This window comes from Zootermopsis nevadensis, unplaced genomic scaffold, assembly GCF_977971745.1.
Source record: "Zootermopsis nevadensis isolate Lab colony 2312 unplaced genomic scaffold, Znev_1.0 Znev_ptg000023l, whole genome shotgun sequence".
Classification (NCBI taxonomy): Eukaryota; Metazoa; Arthropoda; class Insecta; order Blattodea; family Termopsidae; genus Zootermopsis; species Zootermopsis nevadensis.
Window position 1 is genome coordinate 8,481,074 of NW_028259155.1, and position 24,011 is coordinate 8,505,084.

Sequence of the window (24,011 nt, forward strand, 5' to 3'; positions counted from 1 at the left end):
AGAAGGAGATGTATCAAGATAGTTTAACATTAGGTGATTTTTTATGTCATAACTCAGTAAGACAATAAAATCCTCCAGTCCTGAAGGGGTTACTATGTTATAGGCTTGGTCCGAGGTGACTGGCTTTTACAAAACTACTTGCAACTATTATAATACATGAGGTTTGCTTTTATGTATTGATATAGACTCCACAGGCATTATGAACTGGGAACTTCTTAACCTGTAATGGTTATTGTCTACCAGACTGCATGGTACAACATCCCAGAAGCCAGCAATCTGTAGGTTTTTGTGTGTCAGTGACTGTACTCTTTTAGTTTGTAAACAGTTAATCAGAATTTCTTCCTATGTGTTGTATTTTAAGCCTCTGAAAGTTCAATTTTGTTATGAACTTGAGTGTAGTAAAAATGGTTTCATTGCAGTTAATTAATACAGCTATAAAAGTGAATGTTTGCAAGAAGTCCTCTTGAGCGAATGTGATGATTAGAATTGCGTTCATTCCTCTAAATGAGTGGATCATTACAGGCACAGAATGACGCTAGGGCAAAGGCACTTAGAGCAAAGTTTGAGCGCTGGGAAGAGAAGGAGAACAGAGCTAATGCAAATGCAGCAACAAATGCCAGTCACGCCGTTGGCAATCTGAATGGCTCACTTGATCTCGATCAGTCGTCAGAGCACTCTAGTATCGACACTACAAAGTCACTCCGAGCCCGATTTGAATCGCTCAGGAACGAGTCGCAACAACCGAAAGAGAAGGTGCCACGGCCCAAGGTCAACAGATTTGTCGTGAGTACCGTTCTTTGCTCATTTCATGTTGTGTTTACAATTTGAACTTATCAATGTGCGTGTTACCTTGGCCTTTGAACAAATTTCCTCAATTTCCTTTGCCTGCAAAGGCATAACATCCATAGCAAATGTCATAAAAATTTGTTCAGCCATTCTCAGGTTGTTATACTGCAGTCCATATAGTTTGTGGGACCACTGATAGATAGCAGCATGATCTATCAGCTGAAAGACACAGATAGATGGCAGGAGGTGCCGATTAGGCATTCTTTTTGTATGCTTAAGTGTAGAAAACGCGTGAAGATGAAGACATCTGACAACCAAGTATCAGAAAAGATCTCTATATAGAAAATAGGCCTGAAGACAGAAAGAGTACAACATTGGTTTTAACTTAATTTTATAAAGTGTTTTAAAAAAATCGTAGAGAAGTTTATTTACATAAAATGCCTTCAAATATAATTTCAGAATTGCGTAGTTTTTGTGAAGAATCACATAAAAGGGACACTAGCTCTAGGTCTGCAGTTCTCTTTGGCGCTGTTGGTTAAAGTTTGACTAACTCTGAAGCTTTCTAATGCAGTATTTACACAGTGGACTCGCTGCATTGATATCACGGCTGTGCCGTTATACACGGTTATTAAAGAGACATTTTAACTGATCTTTTATCGATTGAGCAGATATACTTTGAAGTTAATTGCCTTTTTGTGTGTTGTATTTTAGTGTAATTTATTGAAATGTGTTTCATTAATTGTACATTTTGGTAGAAGACTTAGATAGGTACTGGCATAATAACACCACACCAGATTTTTTATTTATTTATTGATTTATTTTACCCCCTTAACATTTTTTCCTTAGTAGAGGTGCGTTCATGTTCTTAAACTCTTGATACACATCTGTGTACAGTAGAGTAACTTTGTCACAGTACCCAAACCAGTTGTTGAGACGCGGGTTCAAACTTCTTTCTTCCGCTATCACACTTTACTTATTATTATTATTCAGTGGTCTGTCTTACGACAGGTCCATTGCTCTGCCCAAAAAGAGCTCTCCAGTTTTCCCTATTCTCGGCTTCTCGCTTTAATTCCTGGAACGTCATCTTCTTTCCTTGTTTAAGGTCGTCGGTTAGCTGTATCAATCTTCTTCCCAGTCCTCGCTTTCCTTCAACCTGGCCTTCGATGATGTCACTCAGTAACCCATTCCTTCTCATAATATGTCCCAGCCAGTTAGCTTTCCTTCGTGTAATCGCCTGCAGAATGTTTCTTTGCTCGTTGACTCTCCTCAATACTTCTTCGTTGGTCACTCGATCCGTCCACCTGATCTTCTCTATTCTTCTCCAACACCACATTTCGAAACTCTCCAGGTATTTCTGTTCCTTCTTCCTGAGTGTCCAAGTCTCTGCTCCATACGTAACACTTCACTAGTTTCTTCTCCATCTCCAAGCCCAACTTGCTAGTGTGAAGTATCCAGTAATTTTATCATTCATTCAGTCTGATGGTTTGTAAAGCTAATTCGTGTTAGAAGTGTGTTGCTCTGCATCAAATTTGCTTTGTGTTGTACTTGCACATTCTGGTCCAGATTTGGTGTGTTTGGGGCCAACAACACAATTAAAATTTTGTTTACCTCCCTGAATAAAAAAAAAAATCATGTAACAGAATGAATTTGAGCTTTAAAAAGTGAAAGTGTTAGATTTGAAGGTCATTTTTAAGTTCTGCATTGTGTGGAAGTTCTGTTTTGCGCATCTTGTTCTGCAAGTTTTTTTTGGATTAAGCTCTTTATTGCGTGACACGAAGAAAGAAGAATATGTGTGTGGTACGACAGCATGGCATCTGTGTGTTGTATGATTTGTATCTCGCAACGACCTGCACGGATTTAACCCCTCTGTATGCGCAAGCAGGTATGGCATGAACCGTTTCTTTATTGCTTACAGCATGAAATTTAATGCTTTATGCTTTACTTACATTTAAGTTACTGTTGCTGATTTAGTTGAGCTCTGTAAGTGTTAAAAATAAGGATATTTTGTTTTGTTTTGTGTTATGTTCTGCTCTGTGGCCATTAACCTTTATTGTATGGAAATTTAGAGTTTAAATGCCCATACTGTGAGGCTGATGGCCCGGTTTAACTCGGGTGAATTCGGCTGGTAATGGTATTAGTACTGACAAATTGCTTTTATCTATAAAATATATTAATGCTAAAATATTGTAAGAAAATGGTGTTTCTCACATCTGTAGTGATTATACATTCTTAAACTAAATTAAATACTGAATATATAAATCAAAATGAACGGTGTACTACGGTATTGGTCTTCCTTTTGAATGGTTTGAATTCAAGGCTCCGTTGCAGTCTTCTCCAATAAGTTTCGAACCATAATTAGGTAACATTTTTTGTGATCTTATTTTGCAGTCACATAATGTTAAAATTGTGTATATAAAATCATGCATACATACAAAACTGTTTACACTTTAAAGGACACTAAAGCCAAACGTGTTTCGACCTCAAGAGTTCATCATCAGTGGCAAAACAAATTAATTCAAATAATACAACTCAAAAGACTATGGTTTTCTACAGAGCATGAAAGGTGCATACTTTACTAAACCATACTTATGTAACACCTCATCGGACGTTAATTGCACAGGAGTTGGTGTAATAAATAGAGTACTTAGTTTATATGTCCACTGGCCTGATGGCCGTTGCTGGTCTACGTTGAGACATGGTTGCGTCATCTGTGCCTATGAACTTTAACAATGCGTGGGCGTTACATATACTTTTGAATTGTATTATATGAATTAATTTGTTTTGCCACGGATGATGACCTCTTGAGGTTGAAACGCATTTGGCATTAGTGTCCTTCAAAGTGTAAACAGTTTTGTTTATATGTATGATTTTATATACAATACACTGCATGGTATGCAAGATTTCAAGATTAAAATTATGTAACTATTCGTAAAAGTAAAATTATACAGATGCCCACTTCTGTGTTGCGTGGCTAACTGAATAGCTGTTTGCCGTTCTGTAAATTCTGTCAGTATAGCCCACTGCTTCCCAAACTTTCTCCTTTTTACCAAATGCAGGTGAAACACTAACTGCACAGAAAACATATGACAAGAGAAGAGAGATCGGTAAAAAATAGGACACGAACAATATGTTTGATGCAGTGTCTTAACTTTAAACATTTTAGCAGCCACAAAAAATTGATAATTATTCACCATGAATATTTCATCACCCAGGTCCCAGCTAATTATCATAATTCTACTGCTCCATCTTATTTACTAGTTCCGAAAATTTGGGAGCAATTGGAGACAGAGCACACCTCACGTCGTATTTGGGGTTCAGCAAACCGTTTCGTTTTGTGCTCTTTATGAAGGCGAGAGTGGAAAATACCACTTCACACATGCGGGTGCTCGGGAACTGCAATAATTGCATCACGGCCTCCCCAGCTACCACAGGATATTCATCGTGAATTGTTAACCAGAAAGACTCCAAATGACCCTTTTTTTCTTCAAATAACATTTTGCAATGACTGCGTGACTCAAGCTCCATAATTTTCTCTGCAAAACCATTAACACTATCGAGGATTTCAGTCAAGTCACACAGAAATGGGTTTACAATCCACTGATATACAGAACTTTCTAGTTCAGGAAAGTATTCCTTGAAATGAAAAGATAGTTTTGTTAAGTGGGTGATCGCGGCAAAAATGATTGAATCTAATAACAAGCATTTGGCGTATATATTAAATAGCATATGAATACTTGTTAGACTGTAAGACTTGAGGTTCTCACAGCGGTGAGTATGAAGATATCCGTCTTCTGGGTTATTGCGCTGTGTAGTCTGGTCGATGTTAACCAACCAACCCAGGTTTGGGAAGCACTGGTATAACCCATATACTGACTGCAGTCTTCAACACTCACAGCTTTATGAGCTGTCCCATTTGCATCATGCAAGTTGCCTTCAGCTAGTGGCTTCTCTGTACACATATCTCAGAATGTGCGTGCATGCCTCAAGTGTCATACCAGATCGTCACTGTCAAGACACCTGTCACCCTAGCATGTATGTCACCGTTTTAGTTTGTCTTATTATTTAAACCCCTTGGCATTTATTTACAGTTCCACAACAGTTGAAAGCCCTTGTGTACATGTTATTATATATATATATATATATATATATATATATATATATATATATATATATATATATATATATGTTACCGTAAAAGCCCAAATGTTGGTGAAACCTAGGAGCTACTAGACAAACCTAGGTTTTACCAAATTGTGTTGGTAAAAGTCTGAAAAAAGAACTATTCGCGTCTTATTTTGGGGTCTTAATAATGGGTGTTGGTAAATGTTAGGATTTACCATAAGCACGTAGTAAAAAGTTAGGTTAGGTTAGCAAAAAAGTGCTTGTGCAAATCCTCTGGTCTGTTATGGAATTCCAAATGTCATAATGGCTCACCTTGTTGCAACAAGTAAGTCTTGAATTTGTGTTTCTAAACCCTGAAAATGGGGTTTTACCAACAGTGAATGGTAAAACCCAGAAATAAGACGTGAATAGTTATTTTCCGGACTTTTACCAACACTATTTGGTAAAACCTAGGTTTGTCTGATAAATCCTAGGTTTCACAAACATTTGGGCTTTTATGGTTTTATATATATATATATATATATATATATATATATATATATATATATATATATATCTCCAGAAAGAAGAAACATTGTCCATGTTAAGTCAGAGTTTGGACTAACCTCTGATGGCAAAATCTCTATTTAATATTAACCAAAATTTAAATATGAAAAATTACTTTTGTATCTAGCTTTAACTGTCCAAATATATATTTATTATTCAAGTCTATACACAAACTTTTAAATTGTTGTTGTTAAAATTTAAAATTAATATTAATATTCTGCGCCATTCATCGTTATCTCGATGTTACAATATTGCGCTATATATTACAACATGTTTCAATGTCATAGCATCATCTTCAGGTTTTTATTTTTAAAACTATTCTATATTTATTAATGCAAGCTTTTCATTGATTGTAGAAGTAGATTACTGTTGTGGGTGTTCCTTTGATCTTCTTATTATTTTGCATATTATGTTAGTTGTTCATTATTCTGTGAAATTATTAACAATATAATTAACATTTGAGTTATTAATATTATTTATATGAAAATGAGTTTGGATATTGTCATAAAAATTCTTTGTAAAAGTAGGAACATAATAACATACCAAGAGTTTGATGTGCAGAGATAACGATCAATGGCGCAGAATATCAATATTAATTTTAAATTTTAACATCAACAATTTAAAAGTTTGTGTATAGACTTGAATAATAAATATATATTTGAATTTTAAACACAAACATGATGCATCTAAACTATAAGCTTTAACTGTGGTGTGACATAAGTCAAAGGATGGGAATACCATATAGGAGTCCGAACTGATGGCTATAAATTGAGTACGGTGTGTATAAGATGTTAATAGTATTCATGCCATCTGTCATTATAAAGTAATTGTCAAGAAATAAGTTCCAATATTTCCATTTTGCCTTATCTTGAGATTTGACATTTTCATTTAGGTAACAGTTGGCATTGTTGTCTGCTCATTTATGGCACTGTGTAGCCTTTCAAGTGGTTCCAACATTTTGGAGGAATCCATTACCTTCATGTTCATCATCTATCCCGAAGATTAAGGTGATGGGCTCCTTCAGGACCTGTGAAAGTACACGGTGCTATAACCTAGAACACCAAAATTCTCTCATTCTTGTACAACGTTTGATACTTGATAATTCCATTCAAATTACCACGCATTTTTGATAAAGAAACAAAATTCTGCAGCAGAGATTTTCTGTAAGTACAAAATGAAATTAATTTTCACTGACTGACAAATAACGTCTGATCATGTAGACACGTGTCAGCTGACCAATACTGTAAGTTTCTCCACAGAAATTTCAGTCCCGTTATTTAAATATCATAAGGTAGGCTGTGTTGAATTTTTGAGATTGGAATAATTTATATTATTTTTTAATAATGTTTAAACGTCAGAGTTTCCTCAGAGGAATTTATTAAAACAGGAAATAACACATAGAAGAAGGAAGTGTGTTTTTCCTTGATGCCATAACATCATTACAGAGTTCTTTAAATCTGTTTTATAAATACTATTGCAAATGTCTTTGCGTATGTTATATAGAAGTCAATAGACTGAAGTTTAATATTTCAAGTAATTATTGTTACTTCTTTTGCAGTAAGTACATTGCAAGATTGCTGAGGAAACTGAAGATTGAATCGAAGATTATTAATGAAGACGGAGAACATTCTGCTTTCACAAAGGACATGCAAATCACAGGGTTGAACACTTTGAACCCTCACTACGTTTAGTGATTCAAATTGTGCATGTTTGTTACCTGGTAGAGTACGAAAGCCCTTTCTCCAGATATTGATTCAATTGTGATTTTCCTCTTTATGCAAAATACCAGAAAATAGTAATTTTTACAGTAAAGCAAGAAATTTAATAGACTGATGCTTTATTAAGGCTGGTAATAGAGAAAGCAACTAGCACTGAGTGAGTATCATAGTTCTGTGAGCACATTACATTATTACATTGCTTTTTTTTTATATTGTTTATTGTAGGTGGGAAGAGTGATGTTAAATTAATTATTATAAATGCACAGGGATTTTTTACATGAGTAATTGCACATGGTCTGTGTTAGAAGCATTAAAAATGCTATTAGAAAACTTTTAAAATTTATTGGTCTTAGGCCAGGGTCATATCTTTTTTTATTCGCTGGTCAGAGGAGAGAATAATACGTTTAATCCAGATATCACTGGAACTTAGTGCCATGTTGGGTTTTATGAACCGTAATATTGCCTGTGTTTTTGCGTGAAACGTGTGATGTGCTTATAAGACTGTTACTGACCCAGGAAATAATTATACCACTGTAATAGAAATTATTAATCTACATATGAGACACTACTCATAAATTAACCACTTGCCCTATGAATTTTATTCTGAATGTGGTGTCAAAATAGCATATTAATTTATTTCAGTTTGATCTTTGAAGATAAATGAAATTATAAATCAGTCGATCATCGTTTATTAATTCAGAAGACTGTCTGCCTAACACCAGGATTTTGCCCTAAATGAAGTTGAGTCTTCTTTTTCAGAACACTTATTAATAAAATAATATTTCCAAATATAAATAGCTGTATTATTATCCCAAGTTATCTAGGAGTCTGAATATTTTACTACACACCTTCGTATGTCAACAGAACTGTCTGAATCTGAGTCTGTAAATTCCACTTCTCAAATAGAAATATCACTTCTGATTTCATCAACAGGAATGTCTTCCACTTCAGTTTGTAAACTGTGACGGTCACTTTCATATTCCGTATTCACAAAATAATACGTTCATCACATAAAGACAAAGAAATATACGAGAAATCAGCGAACTGCTCATCACTAGTTCCATCTAGCAGGAAGCAGCTCAGATATCTGCTAGAAATGAAAAAATTTGGTTTGTGATTCATAGCTGCAAAGTTCTTACTTTCGCAAGTTAACTTGGGATAAATGCTATTGCATAATTTTGTCCCCGAAATAATTTGAGATAACCAGGGAAGTGGTTAATTAATTAGTGTCACCTGTATTCAGAACTAACAGCATCATTGCAGTTCACATACATTACTGAAAATATACAGAATGTAGTTTTAAATAATTGCTAAACCACAATGACAATAGAAAGTGCATAAATTTTAGAAGAAAGAGGTTTAAAATTCTCTTCATTTGTTCTGTGTATGATCAAGGAATGTGCAAACTAAAATTATTTCAAGAGAATATTTAATTCACGCATCATTCATCAGGAGAAACAATTTAATTGTCTGAAATTTTATTTGTCTTTCACTGTGCTCTTACCGATATATGCCGTGTTGTCTTCCGTCGCTCATCGCTTTGGATGCAACCGCATGGAAATTGTGCAAACAGATTCTGATGAAATCACACGTTACACAGTTTTTGTGCACTCCCGTACCACGTCAGTTTTCCGCGTTTCTGCTCTCCCGAAAAAGCAGTAGTAAGCATTTAGTGTGATTGAACCGGTCGGTTTACTATTGTACCAAAGGAAGGAAAATGCTCACGAAGAAAATAATTCGGAAATAGAAATCTCATTTTCATCATTGTAAATGGGAGTATTTGTGTGTGAAAGAATTATCAGCTGTTCACAGAATCTTCTGAAATTAGGTGACACTAATATTTGGAGAAGAAAAAATTGTGTACCTCTATATATATATATATATATATGTAGTTAAACACCCAGTAGGGAAAGTAATTTATGAAACAATGCACAGATTAATTGGTGGTGGCCACTCTAATACGTGTCTTGAGACTGACAGACTGCTTAAAGTGGCGATGATTTCCCACTGCTACTTCATTTAATATTGAATGGAAAGTGCTCATAATTCTCTGTGCTTTGTTTTATGTGTAGCTTAGTTAATTTTCTATTATTTAAAAAGTGATTATGACGTATTCTTAGTCTCTCTTTATTATGTTTTAAAAGAAATTTTATAAAATGAATATTGGTGTGTGTAATATGAAATAAATTTTTCCCCCGCTGAGATTTGCGTCTCACTTTCATTGTTTTATATAAAGATTATTTATAAACAAAGCTTCTTTGGAAGTTATTTTGGAGGAGCAGGACGATAGAAAGAAGGAAGCAAAGAGAAACCGTTCTGTAAAATTGTGTTGTGAATAATTTGCTAATATATTCTTTGTTTTTTTCACTTTCCACTGTCGTGTTAAATGTTAATACGAAATCGTTTTGTGTCAGTACCTTGTTCACTGATAAATGATTTATGCTGCATTGAAGGTGTTTTTACACTAGGAAATATTTTCTTTTGTTAGGAAAATGACGTCTCTGTCTGGGTGTGGTCCAGCGGATACAAACATTAAATAAGAGAAGCGTAGCTACTTTTAATGTGCACATTTTGTTAGAATAAAGAGTATGTGTTAATTAGTCCAACAGAATTGTTTCAGACCAGTGCGTTAATATGCCCTGTATGCCTTTTCAGCAGCTGCCAAAATAGAACAAGGGAATTTGGAAACACAAATGACCTTTTTCTCGATTTTGCTAATTTCTTGTGTTAAGATGTTGGCAGTTTTGAAACAAACCACATAATTCTCTCACGTTTTAAATATATAAATGCTCGCTGATAATTACGTCAAACGATAAAGATTATACCAAAATTGAATGAAGTTATTTTATTGTTTTTTGAAGCTTGTCACATTTAATGATATAGGGTTCCAAAAGTTCACCCGTTTTCCATGCAGGCGCTTCACAACTGATGATGAATTATTATTATTATTATCATCATTACTGCTGTTATTGATTGTCGTGCTGCAGTTCATTATCATTAATTAATGCGTCTGTTTGGCGAGGATAGGCTGAAGTGGCAGGTGACATGTTGCATTGATTCTTTGTACATGGGCAGAGCTACATAGAATACGATGCCAGATTTAGGACGGTTACGTATTCAGATAAATATCCATAAAATGTGTATGTGAACTTTACAAATAAATTACTGTGAAACTTAATTGTATCTTAAATTAATACATTTCAGATATGTGTAAATGTTAGGCCGAACATTGAAGAAGACTTGATGAGATGTGAAGATTTGAAACTGTTTTACTCTTGCGGGTATCTCGTGATGCCTGCTTTGGTTTCACAGTCGCGCATACACGTTTGGCATTGGCTGTGTGTCATTAAGCCATCAACAAATACATTTACTTCTCTGAATATAAAGAGCTCGTTTTGTATTCCTTTAACAGAGAGTTTCTACGATATTAGATTGCGGTTCCATGTCCTAAGAAACATTTACCTGATCTTTCTTCTTTTGAAGTAATACTACTTTTATATTAATATATTTGAAATTCTGTATGTTATTTACTCAAAATGAGTGTATCTGAACACATTTTGAACTGACACAAAAATGTTCATGACTTCAAAAGCCTTATATAATGTTTGTTTGCTCAATTAATTCGTAACAAATTGCTCGATTCACTCACAGTGTGGTGTTTTGAGCAGGCGGTACTGTAAGGGGTTACGTGACTTATGCATTGTATTACTTGTCATGTGCAAATGTAAGTACAGGAGTGTAACATTTCCCAAGAATATGCTGATGTTTCATAATCGCATGATAGACACAGAAGTGGTTCATTTGTATGTTACATTTTATCTAGAAATTTTTAAGTATTATTCTTACAGTTGAATAATCATGTTTTTTTATTTTTTTTAATTTATGAAGAATATTGAAGTGCACGTAGCAATTAGTGGTGCCGCGTATGTCGGCAATTAAATAAAGAATATGCTGTATGTCACATATCTACTGTTGCTTGTTAGAATTATGTTGGCAAAATGTGGATCGCTCATATTAATTCAGCTTATCTTGATTTTATGGGTAGTAAACATGGGCATATATGATTTTTCTCAGTCTGTATACATCAGCCAGGGAGCCCAGGAGAATGATGTATCGCATATAGTATAATTACGAGGATAGCGTAACAACTCGGCGTAACAGAATCACAATTTTGTTTCATATGATTCAGCATTCCTGTATTTATGTTTCGAGATTTTATCATGTTGTGAGAGTAAAGGTTGTATCTTCAGTCCTGATGAAGCACTTGTGATTGCCATGTTGATATTTTGCCTTTGAGCAAATGCTTGCTCTATGGTGCAGTGTTAGATCTTTCAAAATATTTTCATGCACTTTTTATTTTACAGCAACAGATGGGTGAACAGTGATAAATATTTTAATTGTTACATATTTTGTGATAAGAAGTTGATTTCTCCTGCATACACAATCTTTTTCTTCTTTGCTTTGCATTCTTACTTGTTGGTAAGTCTTACACTTGAAGCTTTCATTACATCTGAAACTGATAAAATGTTCTCTAGTGATCGGCCACGTCGGTCCAGAATAAAAGTGCAATATTCTGTAGTAACAGACAGAGGCTATGAGCCAAGGTAGCTCAGTCAGTACAGTGACTAGGTACGAGCTGGACGACCGGGGTTCGATCCTCGACGTGGGCAGAGGATATTTCTTCTAGCCTCTGCGTCGAGACCGGCTCTGGGGCTCACCCATCCTCCAATCCAGTGGGTATCGGGGTCCTTTCCTGGGTGTAAAGCGCAGCCGGGGCGTGATGCTGACCACTCACCCCCATCTAGTGCCAAGGTCAAGAATGAGTAGGAGCTATACCACCACCCCCTCCCCCCACCCCCAAACGACTTACATGACGTGTAGCGAAACTGCTTTACTTTTTACAGAGACAGGCTCCAAAAACTGGACTTTTCCTTTGAATTAATGTGGCTGATTATCCGAATTGAATTCATCAGCTTTGGACTGCTTGCAGACATTTGGATGTTACACATTAATTTGCTGAAGTACTGTCAATTATGGAAATATGCATTGTATCTGTGATTTAACAAAAAAACCGTGCAATGCCTTTCTAACGAGACTTTAAAGCTGACCAGATACGGTACTAAGATTATTCCATGTGGTCTTTAATGCCTCTGATTATTGTGATTTTGACCTGGCAGACGTGAAGGAATGTGCTTCTGAGGCTGTGGAGTCATTCTTGATATCTTTATTGTGTAGTCTGTCGTTATTATAATCCATAAACGTCCCATATTAAGGGTGACCTTTTGTTTTAAAATAAAACAGTGTCCATGTTATGAAGTACTCTGAAAATATTTATGGTAGCAATATCATTCCTGATTACGGAAATGAAGTTGGTGGGCTTCCTTATTGGTAAGTTCAAATGGGCTGTAACAGATTCGTATAAATGACTTTTAGGTTAGGATTTTTCTAGGCTGTTGAGGTTAAGCAGTGTCCATCCAATACGGTATAAATTAGTATTTTAATCATGTGATACATGAAAAGTATGCAAGTTTGAATGCTTAAGAAACGATCAGCTTATCATGACTGGAGATACGACTACCTGGACCGAAAAGCACGCCGCTGCTATACGTAACAATGACGGGAAACGGGTCAGATCCTGCCACTTTGTGTGTATTGACAAACCTGAAAACATGGGACTGATGAAAAGTGCCAAATACTGAAACATGTTCAGTCACTGAGAAGCAAGAAAGCCAAAAATAATAGTTTGTAAAATATGTATTTTTTTGTTTCTCTTATTTGTAATGTTTCCCAAATGTTTTCTATGTCTGCTGTTTTATCATGTGTAAAACTTAGAACGAAATAAAATTTTGGACTCAAAAATATTTCTGAAAAATTAATGTTGTTTTTCGCAGTAACAATACATAACCTATAAATCTATTTCTTATTCTTATTCTTCAGCTTTGTTGACTCGGCCTTTAGGCCCATGCTGTCTGCAAGATCTTGGATCCCTGCATCTCATTTTTGGTAATCATCCATCCTCCATTTCTTTGACGCAGTGTTTCTAGTTGTTTTTTTATTCATTGTTTCCACTGTCTATATCTTCCTTTGCCATTTCCCATATTTCAGTGCTGTATATCAATTCAGAGATAATCATGGTTTAATAAAATGCTATTTGTGTATTTCTTTATATTTTTTTTATTTGTAGTGTTCTGTCTGACGACAGGTCCATATGAACAGGATCCTTCCATCCTTTTCTCGGACTGGGACCTGTTCATATACGTTCTTGGCAGATGATCCAGAAGTGGTTTGCCATTGCCTTCTTCTGTGTGTGAATGGAGTAATTGTTGGGATGCCACGGAGGAAAACTCCGTGTTGCCTGGACCACGGCCTTGCCCAACACAAGTTATAAATTCGGGCACCGCCGACACCAAATTTAATGTAGTTTACATTATTTATTTATTCATTCTGTAATTTAATTTTATGTACAGCGCTGTGTACTTGTTATACTTCAGTGCGTTCATGTTCCACTACTACAGAATATATCATATTATCAGTGTTTATAATAATATCAGGCAACACTTCGGAGTGTTTCTTTGTGAACTGTGTGTTAGTTAACCACATTACTACTAAGACATATTTTGTACTTCACATTACTAAGTATTTCAGTGAGGAGCTTTATACGTACGCAGTCATTACCTCAAGGTTTAAACCACATTTTGTGGTAGCCAAGTCTCATAAATTTTTCAATTTATTTATTTAAGTGTTTGCCAACAGCAAGAAACCAATAACAGGCAAACACTGATTATACATAGTAATAATAATAAAAATAATAAAAATATTACAAATACAAAAAACAAACAGATTAAATGAATATATATACATGTACCTTATTAAATATAACAGACAAATACCGACGAACACAAAATAAAAAGCAGTATGATACAAAAATAGAAATAAATTAGAGCAAATAATCCACCTACATAAACACTAATATAAATGTAAAAATGCTAAAGAAATACAATGAACAAAATAATATCAAAAATTAAACTAAAAACAAATAACCAAGCTAGATCATCTATCAAGACAACCTGTCTCGATCGTTTCCCTTATTGAGAACGTGCCCTCAAAGGAGACAATGTTTATGCTAAATACGTCCAAATTTGATAATGCAAATAAGGATTTTGCAAGGTGTGTGTTTCATTCAGTTGTTTGTGTTGCGTATGTGCCTGTGTTTTTTGCAAATATTGTTTGGCATTTCTTGTTTCTTTGCCCTTCCTGTTATATTTTGTGCTCTGTCTTATTGCAGTCCTGGGAACGTGTGGTGAATGAGGATGGTTCTGTATAACTGAAATGTGTCTGCTGCGACGTAGCACGATAAAAGGATCATTAATTACTAATAGATTAAATGTCCTACTGAGAGCAGATAATTGGTGAGAGATTTCCGTCTGTCATGGTGATGTCTCGCTTCTGGTGTGGTACGCCACGTAGTGTGGTAAAGGATTACCAGTGTTACAGAGGTGCTTCCTGACTCCTGTCCTGATGATGGAGGCAGCAAACACCTCTGAAACGTTGACAAATTTCTACCAGACTACACATTACTGCACCCCAGAAGACGGTCATATTTACAGAGATGGTGAATTGAATATCAGAGGAACGTGACAGAACCTAATCTACTTCTTGTTCATGGTGATCCATGTTTCGGTTTGGATTCATCTGATTTCTTATCTTGTTGAATTTTAAGAAACATACTGGATTATTGTAGAAGACATCTTGAAATGAGTTCTGATTTTTAGAGTGCCTCTTTCATATTTGTTACCTTAAAATATGAAGAAAGACCTGAATGTTATGTTGTGGTTTTTCTCTTGTAGGAAATTCAAACAACATGTGCGGAATTTTGCTCGGTATGTGAGAAGAAAGTGTACCCGCTTGAGAAAGTGGAGACGGGGGGCAAACCGTTCCATAAGCAGTGCTTTAGGTGTCTCCAGTGCAATTGCATACTCAGGTATGAAAGTCTATCCCAGATCTTAAAAATGAAACATGTTCGCGACTGTAATCTTGAGACTTGCGGGGTGAAGGAGGAAGGATAGCGCCTGCTATGCCCAGCCGTTAACGCATCGGACTTCCTGCATCCCTTGCGAGTCTCAAGATTACAGTCGCCAACAGTAGAGAGCAGTATGACAGACACATTTGAGGCTGTGTAACTTGAATAAACTGCAGTGCCAGCTGAGTCACAGGAAGTGCAGTGTTCTGTTCCCTGTGACTTCTGTCGTGCTCAACATTGTCTTCGAACTTCCCTTCCGCCAGCTATGGCTGCATATTCTGTCATTGGTCACAAATAATATCAAACACTTGTCTCTTCAGACCATTATAATCATTTTGTGGACATTTTACTAATAGAATAATACCTATAAATAGACCACTTTGTGTTCTATTAAATTTTAGCCATTTAATGATCATTTTTGAATCGAAATCTTCCCATAAATTTTACAATAACAACATTGACTTATTTACATAAAGATCTGAACTGGAACAAAGAGTGTAATTATGTATAAAGTGAAGCTTTCACGGCGACTGAAGTCGATGAAAGACTCTCGGGTTACATGTCTTCTGCCAACGTTTCGAGAAAAATCTCTGCTCTCATCCTCAGGGCTGCTGGGTAACAAATCCGAATCTTTGTCGCATGCTCGCTAACGGCAACACCATACTACCTGCCGTCCACCGCCAGTTTCCCATCCACGAGTGCACGACAAAGAATCGTATTTGTTACCCAGCAGCCCTGAGGATGAGAGCAGAGATTGTTCTCGAAACGTTGGCAGAAGATATGGTTTATTCACCATTCGGCCACCTGATGCGGCTTGTAACCTAAGAGTCTTTCATCAAAGAGAGTACTTGATAGCAGTGTGAATTTTCTTATCTTCAGGATGGAAACGTACACGCTGAATAATGGCAAACTTTATTGCATTCCTCACTTCAAGCAGTTGTTTATTGCAAAAGGAAACTATGAAGAAGGTTTTGGTTTGGACCAACACAAGCGCAAGTGGAGTATCAGGAATAACAATGAAGATGACCTCCTCAACAGTTTGAACAGCGGCACAGATCATTAAGAGAAACCACCTTGAGATGGATGGATGGATACACATGACCCTGGAGAGCACCGTCACATGTTGCGTGAAGTATGCGGGAGGATGTGTTGCGTTTGCGGGGCTGCGTTTGATGTAATTTAAAACGATTCTGTCGGGCATAGGGCGATATTAGATGACGGAACTAATCTAATTCAGATAAAAAATATAAATCCAACTTTGATGGTAATGTCAAAAATGTTTTAACGCAGAAGTGCAACGCATCTTCCTTACAAAACATGAAATTGTAATTACATCAAGGTATACATTTTTTTTAATGCTTTAGAATTGTTACATTTTTCACCGAAGTAACAGAAACTCGTGCTTACTTTACTATCAGGTTTTATTTGTCTGTTTCTTCTATTCTTAATTTAAGTTGCAGACATATTACTCAGAGTCTTTGTTATTTCGATGCAGTTTCATTTTAAAAATCGCTTTATGAAGGTAAGCGCTGCCTGTACTTGGGACATAGTTCTGAGTGCAAATTCTTACTACGCTTACGCTTCACTGTAGAATTCTATACTTCAAGCAACGCTGTCCGAGAATACTGCTTCTTTTATTTAAAGTGTGGTTATGTCATGCTTGATTTCAATGTTTTTAAATGCTTCTGTAATGCTGATAAGATGAAACAAGAAAGTAGTGATTGTATATCTTAATGTTGATACCCATAAAATTGTATCTAAAACTTAAATGTTCCATCAGCATTTGAAATTTTTGATTTAACCGTTGGATTAAAACATTCATCCTGATAATTTTTTCGTGGACGAGTATAATTCACAGCTACAGTCCCAAACGTGCATCACTCGGCAACGCGTGTGCGCATGGCAAGCCGTATCTTAATAGCTACAACGTTCCAAGTAATTGTTTCTTTGATGATGTACTGCCGTCAACATCTTTGCTTTAACTTTTGAAAATTAAACAATTCATAATGCGTCTTTGCCTGTCAAGAATATCATTTAAAAATAATAGCATTTAAATCTCTTGCGATATTGTAATTTTGATAGGTTATGTTGATACTCGGCAGACAATTTATAACGTGTAATACATAGAAGAAAGTAACTGAGTAAAAGCTTTTATTCTTCACTCGGTGTACTGATTTCTGTTTGAATTTTATTTTGTGTAGTGAATTGAAAACTCAAACTATAGTTACTCACAAACCAGGAAGAATTTTATGAAACCCTTGAACCGAAATAATTTTATCGAAAAAGGTTATGAATAAAAATTTTTTTGGAATTACATAGAATTTAAAATTATGTGCTGAATTTTTGTTTTTTTAATTTAACCTAAATGTTTAGCAGTGTCACTATAATTTATACCAGCATTACAAGAAAAATGTCAGGATGAATGTCATACTTGAAGAGCGAACTAAGTAATAATTTTTCTCCGTTAACTTACTAATTTTGCAGATTGTACTTGGTTATTTAAAGATCATTGTTTTTGTTGTTAACATAGATTACATGCATGATCATTTAAGGCTCCTACATTTTAACATTTATTTGAATAATATATGAGTAAACATTGATCCACTTGATAAATAATTTTAAATGGATATTTACACTGTGCCGAAAACAAAAATTGATGTAGAAATATGTAAATTAATTTTAAACAATTTCGTAATAACAGTAATAGATATTTAGACCATAGAAGGTGAATAGGTGTGGCCAGTAATATTAAAAAATGTTCTTGAAAATGGTTAACCAAGAGGAAAACGTACTTGAATGCATACATGGCCACGCCCACTTACGTATATATGTACACATTGCTACAATTTATATGAGAACTGAGATTGTGATACTTGTTTTTGAAATGTGGGGTTAAGTGAAACTTGTAATATAATTTTTTAACATCGTGAATTACCACATTTTAAAATATTTAGTACGTCCTTTTAGCTATTGATTTATGATTTTCTATGTGTGTTGCAAGATATTCTTTGATTTTAGATGGTAAATTATTTTAATACAAAGCATTGATACTTACAAAGTATATGCCACAACATGTTTAATATGATTTCAGGTAATAAAAATATGAAGTTAAGAAAAAAATTATGGCAGGTACCACAAGATGTCCACATTGTAAATAAATAAAGTAAATACTTAAAGTTTCTGAATAATTTAATATATTTACGCTTGCTATGTACAATTTCAGTAAAATGTGTTTGAACACATTACACGTAGCCGTTCAAAATATATATTTATGCATCCTGATGTTTACGTTTTGGGCCAGTGTCTGTTGCATTTCTGTTTGGAACTGGACATGCTTCAGAGCACGGGCACATCTGCTGGAGGTGACTCACCAGTGGTTGGTATCCATGTAGTCCACCTATGATCTGGTTATACACCAGCTCTTCGTTGGACTTGCTCGTATTTTCTGATTGGATTTGTTATTGCAGATTCAGGGATTTAGGTGATGCAACACGGAGGAAAATAATAATCAGTTTACAGTTGGTAGAGGTCGTGGTGATCTTTTTAAGTGTATTTGTTCATTCAGAATTCACGTTACACAAATACACACTTTGATAAATTTACTGATACAAATTCGCAACACAGGAAAACACACGAGTCTTTTTCCCATTTGCAACGCAGCACAAAAGCTGTTGTTATAAAGCAATGTTCAGACTACTGCCTCTTCCGAGTTACTGTCTGCAAATTTACTGGCAGAACCAGATGTAAAGAATGCAGGAGACACATACGACTTGGTCGGCCACGTGGCGTAGCACAGCGTAGAAGTGGGACACAACGTCGACTTTGACATCCTCAAGATTCTGGGGAAAACTTCAGGATACGTGGACCGTCTGGTAAAACAAGCAATAGAGATCAACCTGCATCCCAACAACTTCAATAGAGACGGAGGCTACGCTCTGACTCGCTCCTGGTATCCAGTAACAGGAATGCTCAAGCAGTTCAGGCTTTACGAAAATGGAGAGCAGGGCCACAGAGCACCAGCTCCTGACTCCGCCCACCAGCTGTGATTGGCTAGGGTCCGGCCATGAGCGCTGGCCGGGCAGGTATATATGGGAGACAACCACATCCTCTGGTCACATCAGAACCCTGATGATGGGGACAGAGGTGGTCCCTGAAACGTCGGTTTCATCGTTTCGCCATCTGACGCGGCTGATCACCCAAGAAAATTTTATTAAGTTGTACATGATTTATTTTCTAAATGTTTGTGAGAAATGGGTTGAACTCTTTATTTTGAATTATAAATGGAATCCTCTTCTCTTTCGTAGTGAAAGCGACTGTACATTTTGGTGTAAATTATTTTGTGTTTGCTTTTCCATCTAGAAATGTTGAGTGCTATTGAGTTACAGATTTCTGTAAGTTTAAAAGAACTTGACATTATTTTTTTCTAGCCATGATGCTGGAATTAATTTTATTTATATTTGAAATATCATGGTACAGTATTTGTGAATAAGTTTAATGTCTTAAAGGGACTGGGAAACTATGAAAATTTTAAAGAGAGATGGTAAGATTAATATACATGTGCCGATTTCCATTTACCTTATTTGCAAGGTACAGGGAATTCCCTGGACACGTTAGTATCATTACTATTACAAAATAAGTTCACTGTGTTCGCTATGAACATTTGTCAGATTTAGCAACTACTTGCATTGAGACAGTTTAAAATAAAAGGGATTTTAAAAAGAATCTTGCCAATATGTGTAATTCTTGTCCCCAGCCACCATGCCTCATTGACGATGGATGGGCTTCATGATAGTTAAACTCCACGTATTCTTAAACTTGCAATAAGTTGAATGAAGTCCTGCTGAATTACTCTGTATTTTGTTGCTAGTTGAAATGGTTAGTAAATATTTGAGATAAATTACAAATATTTTGTTACGTAAAAGGACTTCCATTACGTTGACGTAAGTTTCTGGAATGCATTGCTGTGTTTTACAGCCAGATGAATTGCATGGAGTAATAAATGGTTTCTAGTCATCGCCACCTGAATCGCGAGTCAGCGAAACCTGTTCAGAAACATCGCATGTTACTTTTGAGATAAACTGATGCACACAAAATGTGGCAGAAGGTGAGTAAAGCTGTCCTGATACACGCCACGTAGGCGTTTGGGGGGGGAGAGGAGGTATAGCTCCTAGTCATTCTTAACCTTGGCACTAGATGGGGTGCGAGTGGTCAGTGTCACGCCCCGGCCGCGCTTTACCCCTGGTAAATGTGGTACATTTAGGAATTACGTTCATTCCCGTGCAGTGTTGAAAATGTGAGTAATGACGTTATATTGAATTTATACTGTGGAGCTAGCAACATACAATGTGGATTCACGTGAAGAGGCCTTGACAGTAATTTTTCAATCTTGTGGTTGCTGTGCGTACTCATGAAATGTGTAATGTTTTACTGCAACATTGCTCACATAGTAAAATGCACAGAGGTAAAAACTAAACACGTTCGAGTAGGTTATTATTTATTATAACCTGTATTATATGTTATATCTTTGAGATTTAAAATGCTTCCTCAGAATTTTCTGCAGTTGTTTGTGGCATACGTAATTGTCAGGCGGAATGCCCGATTTATTTGTGGAGACTGCAAATGAAAACTGCACAAACACCATCCCATGGCTTTTTCATTGATAAATGCAGTCAGTCTGATCAAACAATATATTGTTTGCAGTTCCCTTCCAAATCCCTTATGAAATCTTGTTTGCACTCAAACTGCAGGCATGTACTCGTGAAACGTCGTGCATTGCTTCTACTTGAGATGCCATGTTAACAATTGTGGGTGTCGCACTTGGGGTGGAAAAATTTGGAGATTCGAGAGCCACAAATCATAAGCTTAATAAGGAAACCTTCCCAAATACTTTTAGTTTTCATTCCTCGACTCTTCGGATTGTGAGCAATGTTACAGGAGTATGGTATACATTTCATGTACGCTCTTTACATCTTTGCTCTATTTTATGCATCATAAGCTTTTGTTGTCTGCCGTTTCCAAATAATTTTTATTTCGTGATGAGGTAAGTTTTAAATAATGTGAAAACAACAGATACACAAGATGTAATATTAAAACATACGCAGCTGCAACTGTTCTGTCTCCCTGCCCAGCGCAAGGAAGTCTGGCGGTTTGCCTCCTTTTGAGTGGTCTTTTTCAGTAGCATTCCAGAAACATCTGAACGTGTACAGGAAAATCTGTATTTCGTAACGAGGTCCCACAAATTCTGAGGCCTTAAAACTGATTGCTTCTCTGTGTGATCTCAATAAATTATGTTAATGACAATATTATATTGATAAAAATATAGTTTACATTTTCTGTATTAATATTTGTACTGTTATCTTGCATTTGTAATCAAAAGTATTAATATGTTTACTGAAAGTTGTTACTCCTGCAAGGTGTCTGCTTTTTTCTCTCAGTCGTTAACTGGCCATGTGCAGAGTTAATTTCATTTTTTAATGTCGAGTATATTTCGGTTGACGTGCAGTGATGGTGTTGTATGGTACCACACTTTAAATTTGTAAGTGCCTGAACCAAACTTTTTAAATTTAACCGCGCTGGAATGATACAAATTGCAGTCTGGTTTCTCGCGTGAAAAGAAATGTTCGTGTAAGACATAAATCGAATAATTATTTTAGAATTCTGTGAGTTTTCTGTCCGTTCTTGCCGTACTGTTGTAATAATCAAAATGAACGTACCCCAGACTGATCCGATTAGGTTGAATTTTGTAGTCCTGTGCAGTGTAATAAAATTCTGTAAAAGTATTGTGAAATGTTACTATTTACAAAACTTGTGCAGTGTAGTTTAACATTTTCTTGGTACAGAAATACAGAATTCCATAAATGATCTTTATGATTTTAAAATGTTATTACTCGGAGCATGTTTTAGGGAGTACCGTAATGTGTACAAATTTTGAAGATCGACTCGGGAAGTTTCCAATTTGGCAATTGGGTCGTATCCCACTGCAGATTCTGGCCACCAGGTAGAACTTTCTTCGCCACTGTCACAAAATTGAATTTGGGCGTGAAAAGGTACATCATGTGCATTTGCTGTCAGTGTAAGTATGTGATAGAACCACCAAATGACCCGTTGATTTTGATTCCTCCGATAGGAACTGTCATTGCAATGTTAACGACAGATTTTGCTAAATGAAAGCTAGGCCCAAAATTAATTTTCTGACTAACGTGCTGCAACTTGGCTGCGAAGTTCAAACTTTGTCACTTGATCTCCACGCAGCTGGTACTTAGTACGACTCTACCTTAAACATGCTCCAAGTAATGAAATATTAAAATCGTAGAAGTCGTGTACGTCTGTTTTAATCTGTGGAACAAAACTTCCTTTTTCCCACCTGCAAGTGAAGTGTACGCTGGTAATAGATTTTCATAATTAATTAGACAGCTGTTTATATTATGCATGAAGTTCAATATCACTTTTTTTTTTAAAAAAATTTATAATAGTGAACAGAATGAAATTTGTTCTTGCATGCATAGTCTAGGATACAGACATTTTTGAAACGAGCATTGAATAGATCAGTCTTTGAAATGTGTACAACGCCTAGGAATTTCATAACGCACTTACATAATGAAAGTACAATCATCAAAATAAATTCTTTAGTGGGATTTGAGATTGTCGCAGCACTGAATATGAAGATGGCTGTCACGTAGTCTGGCAGAAGTTTACCAACGTTTCACAGGTCCTTGCTGCCACCATCATCAGGGTGACAAGTTTTCCTTGATTATGCGTACTTTATACTTTGCTAATATTGTTTTACCATGCCATATCAACTACTGATGTTATGTTCGTCGGACTGAAACATGCTAGGTTAGGTTTTGTATTATTAACTAGAAGGAAATAGTTTTGTTCTCAGTTCTAGCCCTCTCTTGCAGGAACTAAGGTGAAATTCCGGAATGGCTGATCCATTTTTGAAATCTCGGTCGTATGGCATGGTTCTGTGGATATCCATGTTTGGATTTTTTTAACTCTACGTTATAATTCAAATCCTTTTTTCTCTCTTTACCTTCTGCTTTGGTGTGTTCAACACAGAAGTTTCTCTTCTCATGCCTGATAAACTTTATACGTCATTCTGCGTTGCCATGGGATACTCTAACGTCACAAATGTCTTCCGGTTGCAAATCCTGTATTACGAGTGCGAAATGTTTCGTCATCCTTTGTCTGGTAAAGGCACACCGCCACGTCTTTGTAGACAGGTAAAACTTCCTATGTGTATATTTGTGTCTTCGCGGAACAAACACGAACTACACACGCAAGACTCCTTCTTGAAAAAACCAGTAAGCAAATTCTCCTCCTTTCATAGGAATCGAAGGTTTCACAATATCCCCAGCCAGATAAATCCAATCTATACGCTTCATCCCTGTCTCTCGAAGACCCATTTTAATATTATTCTTTCATCCATGCCAGGTCGTCCAAGTTGTCTCTTACCTCTAGGCTTTCCAATCAAGATATTTTAATTTCTTCTCCCATGCGCGCTACATGACCTGCCCTTCTTACCCTCCTTAATTTGATCATCGTAATAACATTTTGTGAAGCGAACAAATTATAGAACTCCCCATTTTGTAATTATTTCCCAACTTCGTGTCAGTTTGTCTTGGGTCCAAATATTCTCTTAGTTCTCAGAACGCCCTCAATCACTGTTTTTCCATTAAATGTAAGAGACTATGTTTCACACCCATACAAATCAACAGCTAAAATTATACTGTCGTTCCGTTTTTGGACGGCAGATGGGAGAACGAACGACACTGAACTCGTACACCGTCACATAGGCAGGCACACGGTCGGAACGTGTT

The 24,011-nt window shown here is 36.0% G+C and overlaps 1 protein-coding gene and 1 long non-coding RNA gene across 24 annotated transcripts in view; one reads left to right on the plus strand and one right to left on the minus strand.

The window, feature by feature from the left end:
- Positions 1-18,371, plus strand: part of LOC110834880 (uncharacterized) — a 97,779-nt gene extending 79,408 nt beyond the window's left edge. For 22 of the 23 annotated variants that reach the window (XM_087354245.1, XM_087354246.1, XM_087354244.1 and 19 more), the window contains 3 exons: positions 523-783; positions 15,020-15,153; positions 16,072-18,371. In XM_087354245.1, the coding sequence (XP_087210371.1) occupies positions 523-783; positions 15,020-15,153; positions 16,072-16,255 (579 nt within the window). In that variant the 3' untranslated portion in view covers positions 16,256-18,371. Of the gene's footprint in view, positions 1-522; positions 784-7,012; positions 13,034-15,019; positions 15,154-16,071 lie in introns of those variants that run through there. The other variant, XM_022074598.2, reaches the window with a different exon arrangement.
- Positions 18,372-18,721: 350 nt separating this feature from the next.
- LOC110834999 (uncharacterized) lies at positions 18,722-23,983 on the minus strand. The gene is made up of 2 exons (XR_002544742.2): positions 23,225-23,983; positions 18,722-19,061 (listed from the first exon to the last, which is right to left on the minus strand). It is a non-coding gene; the product is annotated as an uncharacterized LOC110834999 (long non-coding RNA).
- Positions 23,984-24,011: the final 28 nt, after the last annotated feature.